At 55.5% G+C, this 12,581-nt stretch overlaps 2 protein-coding genes across 2 annotated transcripts in view; both read right to left on the minus strand.

Moving 5' to 3' along the window:
- The window catches only part of VOLCADRAFT_80808 (uncharacterized protein), a gene marked incomplete at both ends in the record, with an annotated part of 4,327 nt that extends 3,202 nt beyond the window's left edge, over positions 1–1,125 (minus strand). The window contains 4 exons of the mRNA XM_002949747.1: positions 304–534; positions 679–741; positions 817–873; positions 943–1,125. Coding sequence (XP_002949793.1) covers positions 304–534; positions 679–741; positions 817–873; positions 943–1,125 — 534 coding nt within the window. The remainder of the gene's footprint in view (positions 1–303; positions 535–678; positions 742–816; positions 874–942) is intronic.
- A 782-nt stretch (positions 1,126–1,907) lies between these two features.
- On the minus strand, positions 1,908–7,190 carry phV10 (extracellular matrix glycoprotein pherophorin-V10; the record flags this gene model as incomplete). Its single annotated transcript, XM_002949748.1, has 4 exons — positions 1,908–3,623; positions 4,065–4,339; positions 4,905–5,028; positions 6,388–7,190. 4 exons carry the CDS (start codon positions 7,188–7,190, stop codon positions 3,560–3,562), a joined length of 1,266 nt encoding a protein of 421 aa, XP_002949794.1. The 3' UTR covers positions 1,908–3,559.
- Between the last annotated feature and the right edge of the window lie 5,391 nt (positions 7,191–12,581).

The following is a 12,581-nucleotide window of genomic DNA, read 5'->3' on the forward strand; positions in this document are numbered from 1 at the left end:
CCCCTGCCCTGCCTTTCCCGTCCCGCTCGTCCAATGCGATGGGGCACTCTGTTGACTCCATTCGTTTGGGAAAGGGCGGCATGCGCCCCTTCAGGTCGCCATGATTACATACAGAGCCACAGGTCCTTGAAGGTCACCCATAACCTCGTGAGGAAGGCCCATTCATTTGGACAGCCACAACCCCGAGCACCATCCAGGTCCGCATCCCCCGCCAATCCCCCAACCCCACCCGGTAACCCCTAACCCTTCTCCACAGCGACCGCCATCAACCCCCCCCCGGGGTTGTGGGAGGGCACTGCTCACACTGTGATCGGGGCCGAGCATGAAGTCCAGCAGCTTGCCGATGGGCCAGGCGATGGGGCTGCAGATCGTCATGAGGATTCGCACAAACCAGGCCGAATACGCCCCCACTTTGAGGCCGTATCGGCTACAGACGGCTTGAGGGATAATCTCCCCGAATACGAGCACTACTGATACAGACAAGATGACGGCGGTGACAGGGTCCGCCAGCCGATCGATGAAAAGGGGCAGAGCCTGCAACGTTGTCGGAAATGGGTTTCCTGTTCAGCTTCGCAAAACAGAAATGATGTTACTTGAACTTATTGGTAGATGGTATACTAAATGTCAGCCGCTTTAGTGGCGTGTATATGCGACACACTAAATGCAAGTTATACCTACCTCCGTCGCTGCCGCATTGCATAGGAGTAAAGTAACAAGCAAGAAATGTTGATGTTTAATCACCTGCAATCGACCCAAAGGGCTAAGGAGTAAGACAATTTTGCTTGCGACACAACGATTTTTCGACGCTCAACATACCGGCATAATCTTTATCGCGCAGGCACGTTCTTCCGGTGTACCACTCCGCTTAAGGACCTGCAATTTACCATAATAGCTGTCACGGGTTTTGGCCAGGATACACTTGCTTCAGTTGCCAGGTCCAACCTCAAGCTCCACGGTATCTAGCGACATCAAACCAAGCGTTAATCCACTCATCAAGCCAGCCATAAGGACTAGAAATAAAGCGATACATATGTAAAGGGTGAATAAGAACTCGTCCTCTTGCGCACTCCCGCTCGAGTCGGGGGGATCTTCGCCACCCAGGAGTCCTCTTCGGAGGATGTACATTTTGCGTCTATTGATACACAGGAGCAACAGCAATGACCGGCCTGTAGGATGTCAGCAGCGCGTTTGAGTACGGCACCATAGGACGAGCCTTACGAAGGTAATGTAATGTTCTTGATCGATGCACTGGAGCCCGACAGTCCTGGGGCAACGCTTGTACACATCATTTTCATTATTTTCAATATATCGTAGCTACGCCATAGGTTCAAATTAATTACTTCTGTTCGGCTTTCCCCTTTCGCGCCAGTTATTTCATCTTCCCTTCTTATTTGTCTGTTGACTGCTTTTGACTCTTGTCTATTATGCTCCTGGCTCGTCTGGCCTGATGAGCTCAAGTCTGATAGGTGCTGTTCACGGATGACCGGCCCTATTTGACTTTTACTAGCAGGAGGCGATTTCCTTGATGGTGTAGTATTTTCGAAATCTGTTAGCATGGTTTTGGAAGGTTTATAATTTTCACATAATATTGTGAAATTGCAGTGCATTCGGGCCTGTAGGCGGGCCGTATTCTTGCAGTTCTATGACGCGGCCTGCGGCCTGTGGTCAAAATAGGGCCGGTCATCCGTGAACAGCACCGATACCCAATTTTAATAATTTGGTATCCGCCTTGGGGCCGCGCGGCATGTCCTGTAGTTCTTCTGTTTGTAGGATGCGCAAAAATGTTCGTGCTACTGCTACGTCCTAACATGGGCCATACGCTTGGCCCTTATAACCTTCCCATTAGCGGCTCACCCTGACGAAGCACACCTTACCGACAACTGGCAAAGATGCGGCGATGTTAAATTGAGCTTCATTTTACACGACGCCACGCGGAACTTAAAGGACTTAACAGGATGCAAGGCATACAAAGCTTTTATCCCGGTGTGCATGTGTGCATGTATATGTGCGTCTTGAGGGCGTCCGGCGCTTTGCTGATTCTAACAGTGACGTCTTGTGTCTATGTACGACAAAGCCAGTGCTTTTTAAGAAGCAAGGGATACGACCCCGGGGTGTTGCCCTAGCCCAGCACATGTGCTTCTCGACAAGGCGCCCATGTTTAAAAAGAAGGCATGATGCCATTCCTTTATACGATAAAAGATAAGGTGCAGTGCACGGTCAGACGCCGCCAGGTTGCAGCCCGCCCCGCCCCGCCCCGCCCCGCCCAGCCCAGCCCAGCCCAGCCAAGGCCTACTTACTCGGGTCCCGTCGTCCAATCCAGTGTGTTCCAGTGCAGTGATCAACGTCCTAATCAAGCACACGTCGCAGCCCTGCTGAGCACACACACACACACACACACACACACACACACACACATGTAGCCATTCTCCCCAAACTAACTTTAGCAGCAGCAGCAGCAGCACCAAAGCACTTTCAGCAAGAGGGCCGCAGGGAGCTCTTCCCCGGGGAGCCCATCAAGCCATACACGGCACGCAGGCCCCCGTCCGCTGCTTGGCCCCTGCTAGCTGGTCCAACAAAAAAATGCGATCAGTCTTTTTTTTTAATGTTCAATTGTCTCGACATGTGGAGAAGCGGAGGGCCACCGCACGCATATTAGGCAAACACTGCGTCGTCCACTGTACGGTGAAGGCGGAGATGCGAGCGAGGTAGAACGAAAATGTGCAAGTACAAGCGAGCAAGATGAAGTAAGAGACGGCGGCAGTAGACTCGGTCATCGGCCACCTACGGTATCGGTCCCCCATTCGCCCCAGCGCATGTGCACTTCTTTGAGGGGGCCGTGGGTCCGCATCCGCGCCTTGTTCAGGTCCCGAACGGTGGCGGCCCTTCTGGAAAATGCCCTCATCAGCCTGCCTCTCAGCCTGCCCTCTGTCCCTCCCTTTCCGGGCCGGGCAGGGGCGGTCAGGGCGGGGCGGGGCCCATCACCCGGGTCCAAGGGTGACCTAATCACAAGCTCGTGTGTGCAAGGCCGAATTGAATAACAGGCAATTGTATACAGTATACACAAACACACACGTATACGAACAGTTCCCTTTCCCCCGCACGCACGCATACGCGCACACACACACGCACACACACACACACATACGCACACACACATACGCACATACGCACACACACACGAGGTGCAATGGCGGCAGGGGCGGCATCGAATGCCAGGACAACGGTGACATTAAAAAATACCAGCAGCAGATCATATGTTTTTCCATAAACAACGATTCCCAACCAGACCTCCCTCTCTCGCGGCCGGTAAAACTAAGCCCAAGCCCCGTCCCGGATGGGTTGTCGGGCCACAAACCTCTCGCCCAAACCGCCTCCACGTCATCGTTTCAAGTCATCATGCCGGTCCACGATCGACCCCGCATGCAAGCCTCTATTTCCGACTCTGACTGCTCCATCCCTGTCCAGAACTGCTGTGTCCACGCAAGGTTGGCCAACTAGTAATGGCGATTCTCCGGTTGCCAAAAGGTCCATCAGATCGCATCCAGAACCCGCATCGAGACTATTGGGTGTAGTAGGTGGGGTACAGGGGGCAGCACGTTCTGGAAGGATCGAAGATGTTGATCCTGGAGGCGGAAGGTGGAGAGGGTGCGGGAAGGAAAACGGGCGCGGAAAAAGTAGTGGGTCCAGGAGGGGCAAGAAGGAAGGGTACGCCAGGGAGTGTGGGGGAAGAAGGAGGGAAGCGGTTTAAGATTTAGTAGGGAGGACGAACTGCAGCTGAACGCATGATGCCGACTTTCCATCCCCCAAAGCACTCAGCGCCGATCCAGCCCTCCAAAGATCCAAAAAGTTTACCTATCCCCACTTAGATTCCACCCCCCACCCAACCCGGCCTCGCCTCTCTTCCAATCCACATTGTCAATTACCCCTCTCTTTTCAACCGGCACCCAGACATCAACCACCACCAACCACCACCACCAACAACCATTAACCATCACCAACCACCACCAACCACCACCAACCACCACCAACCGCCACCCCTACTGCCCCCCCGGGCCCCCACCTACCAGCACGTGTTGGGTGTAGGTCCCAGGCACAGCGTATCCAGGCTCACACTGCGATCAACCTCGACACAAACATGCCCGCCGTTGGCCTGGCCCAGGTTCCAGCCGATGGGCGTGGCCTTGAGCGTCTCCTCGCCCTTACCGCCCCAAGAGGTGGAGATGTTCTTCCACTCAGTTGCCCCCGCGGCCCTCAGGCTGAAGCCAAGTACCTTGGTTCGCACCGCCTCGTTCGCCCAGAACTCCACCTTCTGGAAGGTAGTGGCGTTGGTGCAGAATTGCTGTATTGCAGCGTTGCATTTGGCCGAGCATCCAGCGTTGGTTTCGGAGTTTGAGTCGTCCAGGGGTGTGCCGGGGGTAGGCAGGGGGGTAGGCATGGCGAGAGTGGAACGTGGGGACGAGGCGGTAGGGAGGGGGAGGGGGGGGGAGGGGGAGTGAGGGGGGCCTCAAATGGAATTTTGCCCTCACAGCAGAAAAAACTGTGGCTCAGCGCCCGTTCGGGGGAGAATGCTTCGGAGGTCGTTCCCGTTGGGGTACGGTTAGGTGCCCCTGGCCAGTGTCAGATTGATGTGTAGTTATACACACGCATATACACACACACACACGCGCGCGCGCACACACACTCTTTGCAGAGCTCGGAGTTGCCGCGACGTGGCTGGGATGGAGTGGGAGCCGACCACCCAATCATTTCGGTAGTGGGTGGCAGAATGCGTCCCACACATCATACACAAACACAGAGACCTGAGCCTTGTCACGCACCACACGGGACAGGACCCATCCAGCCGACTACCCCCAACCATTCCCCAACCGTGCAAGGGACTCAACTCCTAAGGGCGACATGCTTACCCCCGGAATGGCGTCCACCACTTTAAAGAGGAAGCAGTACAGAATGGATCGGGATCGACGGCCCGGTAGTTCTGTGATGAGGTCGCTCGGTGCGAAGGGCGATACCCCCTGTGTGATATTGCACCTGCAGCAGCGGCAGTAGCGACACCAACGGCATCAGAGCCCGAAACAACAGTAGCAGTAACAAACTGCAGTAGAAAACAGCAGCCACAACAGCAGTAGCAGTAGCAGCGCGATGCAGCCACGGCCACGGCGGCTGCGGCTGCAGGCCACCGTAGCTGTGAGGTAGCGGCTGCGCCATATCATGTAGCAGCTACAGCTACCGCTTCGTTGCGTTACGTGAGCACGGCAGCCCCCCGTGATATAGCAGCTGGCGGCTGCATGAATTTCGAGGCCTCTACGAACACCTCGCGATGCCGGTTGCTATCATTGCAATGCGGTATGTTGAGATGTGCCTGATGTGTGTGTGTGTGTGTGTGTGTGTGTGTCTGTGTGTGTGTGTGTGTGTGTTACATGGTTGGGGGTGCGTGATGGGGGTGCGTGATGTTGAGATGTGCCTGATGTGGTTCTAGGCGCCGGAGTTGAAGGTGTGCTTGGAAGGGCGGGCGACAGGGGGGCCTTGAGTCCCCAAGGGTTTCAGAGTGATGTTATACAACATCATGTGAGGTATGTGCGGTGTGTACCCGAGCCGATCTCGCACCACCACCCATGAGTGATCGCGGGTTTGTTTAGCGGCACTGGCAGACACCCTGCTGGTGCGAGTGCCGTCATCAATTCGGAGGCCCGAATGTGAAGCAGCTGCTGGGTGTGCGTGCGCGTGTGTGCGTGCGCGTGTGTGCGTGTGCGTGTGCGTGTGCGTGTGTACGGGTGTACGAGTGTACGGGTGCAGGTGCGGGTGCGGGTGTCTGTATGCTTGATCACGCGCATGTATGGGAGGTGGGATGGAGTGGGGGATGGGGGCTTGCATTTTTCATACAGCGGCCCCTCTAAACCCCAATCTATGGAGTCCACAAGCACACCGGGATCGAGCAGTTGATGTCCCGCTCCCCGCTCAGGTAAATTTCCGCATTCCAGCTATTCAGTGTAATCGCCTTCCTGCCATTAGTAAATATGTATCTTCTGTGGCCCTCCCAAACCTCGCCGCATGCCTCTTGCCCTCTCGGCCTCGTCGCCTCTCTGGTCGACTGCTACCCGCGGAACCCCCGGGCCCCCAGGCACCCAGGGCACTTCCGTTTTTTAGGGTTCATGTAGCTGTCCGCAGCCACACCGTGCGGTACCCGCGCAATCACCAGCACATCACCAATCCTCAGCCACCGTCGGCGCCCGGTAATCTGTAAACCCATAAATGCCGTGCATTGCGGCAACTGCTTACACGTGCATCATCTGTACGCATGCCTATACGTTTGTTTGGCTGTCTGTCCGTCTGTCTGTCTGCCTGCCTGTCTGTCTGTCTGTTTGTCTGTCTGTACCCATGTATACTTACACACACTTAGGGAAGGGGAAGGGGTTGGGTTTGCAGGCTGTGGACTTTACTGCGTCCAGGCAGCTGGGTGGCAGAGATCCAATATCGGTGCCGTTGCCACCCACAGCCACGGAAACGGTGTAGTTGCTGAGAGCCACCGGGCAGGAAGAGCTCAGGTTGCCAGCGACCTGAGACAGCCACGAGATTGCCATGTCGTCGATGAAGGGCTTGAGCTTGGCACCGTCCGCATCCGACATGAAATCGCCACAGATTTTGACTTGGGTTCCCTCGCACGACACCAATGAAAAGTTTGTAGAAATGGCGGCGTCGTTGCCGTCCGCCTGGTTTTTCATGTCGTTCGCCACTACGGTCGCCAGACTGGCGCACTGGCTGGGGGTGAAGCTGTAGGGGCGGCTGATGGAGCCGTACGGCGTGAGAGAGAAGTAGACGCAGGTCTTGCAGGGGTTGACGTTGACCTCTTTGAGGGGGCAGCAGTCATCCAGGGTGTCGAAGAGGGCGGCGGAGCAAGTGCCATTGGGGTAGCCCGGCGGCGGCACGCAGAGCTGTTGCAGTGTGGTGCAGCCCTGGCCAGCGCGGTTGGGTTTGAGCGTGATGCAGATCTCGGCGCCGTCGGCGGTGGTGAGGTTGAGACCCATCTGGGTGAGCTTGAGAATCATGGCGCTGGGGGGGCCCTGGGATGCCTTTTCAATGACGGGCGCAATCTTGGTTCGGACACCGTTGACCGTGGCCACGGCGGATACGCCCGGGACCTTGCAGTCCGGGTTCACGTTGAGCTGAGTTACCGGGCATGGAAAAGGGGTCATTGTTGCGCGGAAGTTAAAATTTTTTGGAGGAAATTTGAGTTTCAAAGCCGTTAATTGCTGGAACCTGGAATTGTGTGTCCGTCCCAGGCCAAGATGCATTAGTAATGTGCAGCTATGTCAAAGCTGACGTTCATTCGTCACCGCGCTGACTAAGCTATGCCAGGATTTACAAAATGATTTCCGCTTTAATCTGGTGTGGTTTGCGGAAGAGTCGGTATATAGTGCTTGCATGCTGGCGTTCTTACAGGGCATGCAAAGAGCCGCGCACTAGGTAACTAACAATTGGATTGTTAATGCAGATAGAAGTTTACATAAAAATGTAATATTTATGCATGTAATGCAACAAATGCTAGCAAAAATCCACCGGGCTATTCTAGGGCCATCCACCGGGTGCCGGACGACCGACACAAATTTGCCCTCGGCACAGAGTTACCTCAAGCTTCTTCAGGTCGGCCCTTGTGCAGCAGTAGCTCGTGCATCCTGATGGAATTTTAACCTTCACCTTAAAGCAAAAAGTGTCGTCAGCCTTGGCCACGACTGCGGGCTCCAGGCTGTATGCTGCCGGCAAAGATGTGTTGCACTGGCAGTAAGGAAACAATGGGAACTTCCCAGTCTGTGCATGACCTTGATTTACGTAATACCTGAATAAATAGCAGAGCAAGGCGATTGGGGCCAGTGCTCATTGAATTTCGGTAGTGGTGCCAATCGGCAAGAATCGTGGACCGTTACAGACTCCGAAGAGCGACATGGTGGCAAGTGAGCAAAAGATAATGCAAATGTTATTGTGGTGCAGACGTTCTAGGGATTGTTAAAGGAGCACCGCTGGGACGCCTCCGTGCCGGTCTGGCATCTGCCTAAGGTACGTGCACAGGGAGCGCTGGAAAGCAGGCTAGGACAGCTGAATATAGATCTCTACATGGCATTAAGCCAATTTCTTAGAAGATATCAGGCTACTTGGGAGGAATTTACGAGCGCGGTGGTGAACTCACAAGATGCCAACGATGGCAACGGCCACTGAGGCACGAAGCTTCATGGCTGCAAATCTTGATCCGTAATACAATGTTTACTCTATTCTGATTTGAATATATCTGTGTAATAATGCAGGACGGCGGGCGACGGCGGGCGCCGTGTCCGCCCGTACTGCGGTTACATGGTTCCATTTCTATATCTACTTGAGATTGCTATTGAATCCATAAGAGAATCACTAGGAAATCAGAATAAAACTAAATACTATAATTACCAAGGGATGGAGCGAGAATCTGGCAGCAGGCCTGCGCGAGGCAGAACACAAATCGGAGACTACCGACAAGCTTAATATAATGCAAGCATGATTTGACATAAGCCTTAGTATAGTAGTGCTGTAAAACGGTTAATGTGCCGGCTGGCTTGCCACATGTTAACCAAAATGTCGCCTTGCCCCACTACAACATGTACGATACTTCGTACCTGCAGCGTCAGAGCTGGCAAGTCGGCAACATGCTGCTGGGCTCTCTGCCTTCAAATATTTTTTACGGCTTTTACTCCTTCCATTTTTGCGTAAGGGATATGTCGTTTAGCACCTTGCCTCTCTCCTAGAATCTGTTATAGAGTCGCGTTCAATCTTTGCCTTGTACTCTGTGCCGCCGGAGAGTAAAGCGATTCATGAGCATGGGGGTTTGTGTGCCCATGAATCCAAGTCATATCCCGCATGGCCCTCGGTTGACCAAATGTCGCTTTGCGTCATTACTACATGAATACCTACATCGTACCTGCCAAAATAGGGTACACAGCGCCGCTATAACTAGCTGGCATATTAGTTAATAGAACTCATCGTCGATCCCGTTGTGATATCCAAGTATTGAGTTTCCATCATATCTTATACGGTAACTTGAGAACTTCGTCTTAATCCGCGCGCTTTTGTTCAACATTTCCGAAACTCACGAAAACGAAAGGATTGGAAGCTTACAAAATTGACAAAATCTTAGCGAGAATGCAGCGGGATAAGGAATAGGTATCATCCAACTCATCTCCCTACGCCTGTTCGTACAGCGCGGTTGCTACACCCGTTCTGGGCGTTTGCATACGGTGTAAGCGAATATGCAAAACTCACCGAGAATGAGAGTGGCTTGAGCTAAATATGTTCCATCTTTCCAGTTCACGAAAGCCTGCAACGTCCGGAAAACGAGGGGACACCACGCATACTTAGACTAGTTACTACGTGAATGCCGACCGACCGGGCAAGAGTGACCCTACCAGCAGGAAAATGGAATCAACGCCGTGCTATCGCGACAAGCTGGCAGGGCGTCCAGGTTTAGCCGATAAGGCTTTGCTATCAAAATAGCGGCACTTTCTGAACTTGCCAACTGTTGCCGGCGATGTGCGTTTCGCTGCGTTCATAACTTAATGCTTGACTCATGACAACCATCACAAGCATTACAAGCATTATTAAGGCAATGAAATATAAACAAAATCGCTATGGAATGCGCATGCTGAGGGCCCTCCAAAAAAACAAATAATTGTTAAAGTTTTTAATATTTTTTGTTTTAAAATAATGATAATAAGCAGAATTATAAGAATAACTTGTTAAGTAATTTAATTTTTGTGTTTTTTGGCTTACTTTACTACTTATTTTTTTATAAAATGTACTCGACTTTGGTTCCCCTTCTTCCCCTAAAGGGAAAGAAAACGAAGGGAAGAAAACGAAGAAGAGACTTTGGGGATGACCTAAAGGAACAAACTGTTATTGGAATATCGTGCTGCTGCTGCTGCTGTTGCTGTTGATGGGGTGTTACACTGTGGGCGGCTCGCCCCGAGAAAAGGACGAGCACCGGGGGCCCTGACCGGGGGCCGAAACACAGCGCAGGGGCAGGCGCGCGGCTCTACGTCCGTCTGTTCCTCCGCGCGCACCTCACTCCCTCACTCACGCCAACCGGGACGCTCTCCCAGCCCCTGGCTAGGCAACACAGCGGCGCAGAGGACTGCGAGCCGAACTAAGTGAGAGCCGCACGAGGTGCGCCACACCACCTCTGGGAACCCTAAACAGGCTATCTGGCCCCATTGCGCCTGGCCAGCCTAGTCGCGCGCTCTATCCCCTCTAGACCGCCAAAACAAGGACAATCAGAAAACACCACCGGGGGCAGGGGCTCTACTCAGGGGGCTCCACTATACACTCAAAAACCGAGGCAAGGTACGGCCCCTCAGCAGGCTCTCCTAGTCAAGGACACCCACGCAGCCAGCAAGGCAAGAGATACACGGAGGACCACGGGCCTGAGACGCCAAACCACAAAAGCTGAGACACGGTTGCACCGAGAAAACAAACACAACGCGGACACTCGCACACTGGTCCTTTAAGGCCAGCTGTTCACCTACCACTAGCAACGGACACTTACCGAGGACGGCCAACACTACCTCACTGGTCCACTCACAACCGAGGCAAAAAAAACTGGTCCGTACGGTTGCGGGCTTCCGGGCGCAGCCCAGCGCAAGACGAATCAAAAACACCTATTGCCGCGGGGGGGATGACAAGCCAGCACGGCGCCCCCCAATAAAGCCCGGAAAAGGCACGGCTCACAGACGCTGCCTGCTCCCGCTAACCACACCGAAATCCCTCCCCTCCTGACCCTGACCGGCCGGAACCAGCAACACCTGTTCTCCACCTCCATATCACTCTTCTCCACCGCTTTCCCACCTCCTCTCCACTCCCACAAGCCACCAACGTGTTCTCTACTCTGATGCCAGACAGCACAGAACCCATTCCCCTCACTCCGACGGGCCCCAATTCCCGGGGAGAGGGCAACCACACGAGTACACAAAACACACACAGCCCGGATCCTCAACTCCCCCTGCTAGACCACGCTCAGGGCGCTGCCCCCTCGCCCTGCCCTCCACCTGCCCAGGGCCTCCCTGCTCTCCTCGCTCCCTCACCTATCCCTACTCCTGGCTTTCTCACCCCCTCCCTCACTCTCCCTGCTCCCTTTCCAGTAAGACCTCGACCCGACTCTATCTCGGCTATTTAGGCCGTGATCTCCACCGGTGCTGCGCACCGCATCCGTTCCTCCACGACCGCCAGGATGGGGTGCTGCGGCCCGACTCTGTCCCAGCCGTGTCTGGGGGTCTCCAGCATTGCGAACGAGCGCAGACGCGCCCAGAAGTCTGCCACCGCCCGGGCGCGTGCGCGGGCCAGTGGCGAGGCTCCTGTTGCGCCCGCTGTTGCTGCTGCTGCCACCGCCTCGCCCCCTCCCGCCCCTGCTTCCTGCGTTGGCCCGTCATCCGCTGGGGCGTTTAGGGTGGGTCCTTCTTGCTGCATTGCACCTCCCGCCGGGGTGAAGAAATCTGTGATGGCCCGCTGGCGGGATCTCTGCTGCTGGGGCTGCCCCATCATCTGTCGCTGCTGCTGCTGCTGCTGCTGCTGCTGTCCCGCCGTTGCTGTCGCCCCCCTCCGTCCCTGTCGCCGGGTTGCTGCTCGGAGGCAGCACCTGCCGACTTCCATGGCGGATAGCGCCGCTAGGGCGATTACATCCCAAGGGCCCTGCTCACACCCGGGTGGCGCTTGGGCAAGCCAGAGCTGCTGCCGGGTGGTGGTGGCCCCTACTGTTGTCTGAGTGTGTGGCAGGTGCCTGTCGATCTGCTCCCGTACGGCACGTGCGACTGGACATTCCCAGAAATGGTGCAGACGCGGTGGGCAGGGTCGGCCGGCGGCGCCCCCATAGGTCCCACACCCGCATGGCTCAGTGGGCACCCGGGCTAGGTGCGTGTTGCCAGGTAGGGGCACGCCATCCACGGCGAGACGCCACATGATCTCCTTGTTCTCATTCTCCCAGCGCACCCCATGCCACAAACGTGCCAGGGTTGCCTGAAAGCGGCTAACCTCGGCAGAATTGTCAGGCTGGGCCTGGGTCTCGGGCGTGTTCAGGGCCTCATGCACGAAGTCGGTCATCAGGCGTATTCGCCGCTCGTCCACATGCCCGTTCTGTAGCTGTGTCGCTAGACTGACCGTTAGGCGGCGGAGCGGCACAGCGTCCGTCGCCCCAGGGAGGCGCCACCCCAGGCGCCCGATGATCATAGCCATCACTTGTGCGCAGTCTGGCAGTGTCGCTGCTGGTGCTGGTGGCTGCTGCTGGGGCCCCTCCTCCTCCACTTGTTGTTGCTGTCGCAGCCTGATCTCCACCGTGTGTGCTGCCGCCAGCCAGGCCGGGCTGATGTCGCTGTGCAGGGCTCCAAGAGCTGCAAGGGCGGCATCCTTGTCCTGCAGCTGGGCGGGGTCTGTGGCTGGGTCGAGGTGCTCACGGGCCCACGAATGCCAGGCTGCTCCCTGGAGGGTGGTGGCTTGGCTAGTGTTTACCGCTTCCCACACCCGTACCAGGTCCCCCACCGTGCGTAGTTTCCTGCATGGTGTCAGTGCTGCGTGGTATG

The sequence above is a fragment of the Volvox carteri genome (genome assembly GCF_000143455.1).
Source record: "Volvox carteri f. nagariensis unplaced genomic scaffold VOLCAscaffold_15, whole genome shotgun sequence".
NCBI classification, from domain to species: domain Eukaryota; kingdom Viridiplantae; phylum Chlorophyta; class Chlorophyceae; order Chlamydomonadales; family Volvocaceae; genus Volvox; species Volvox carteri.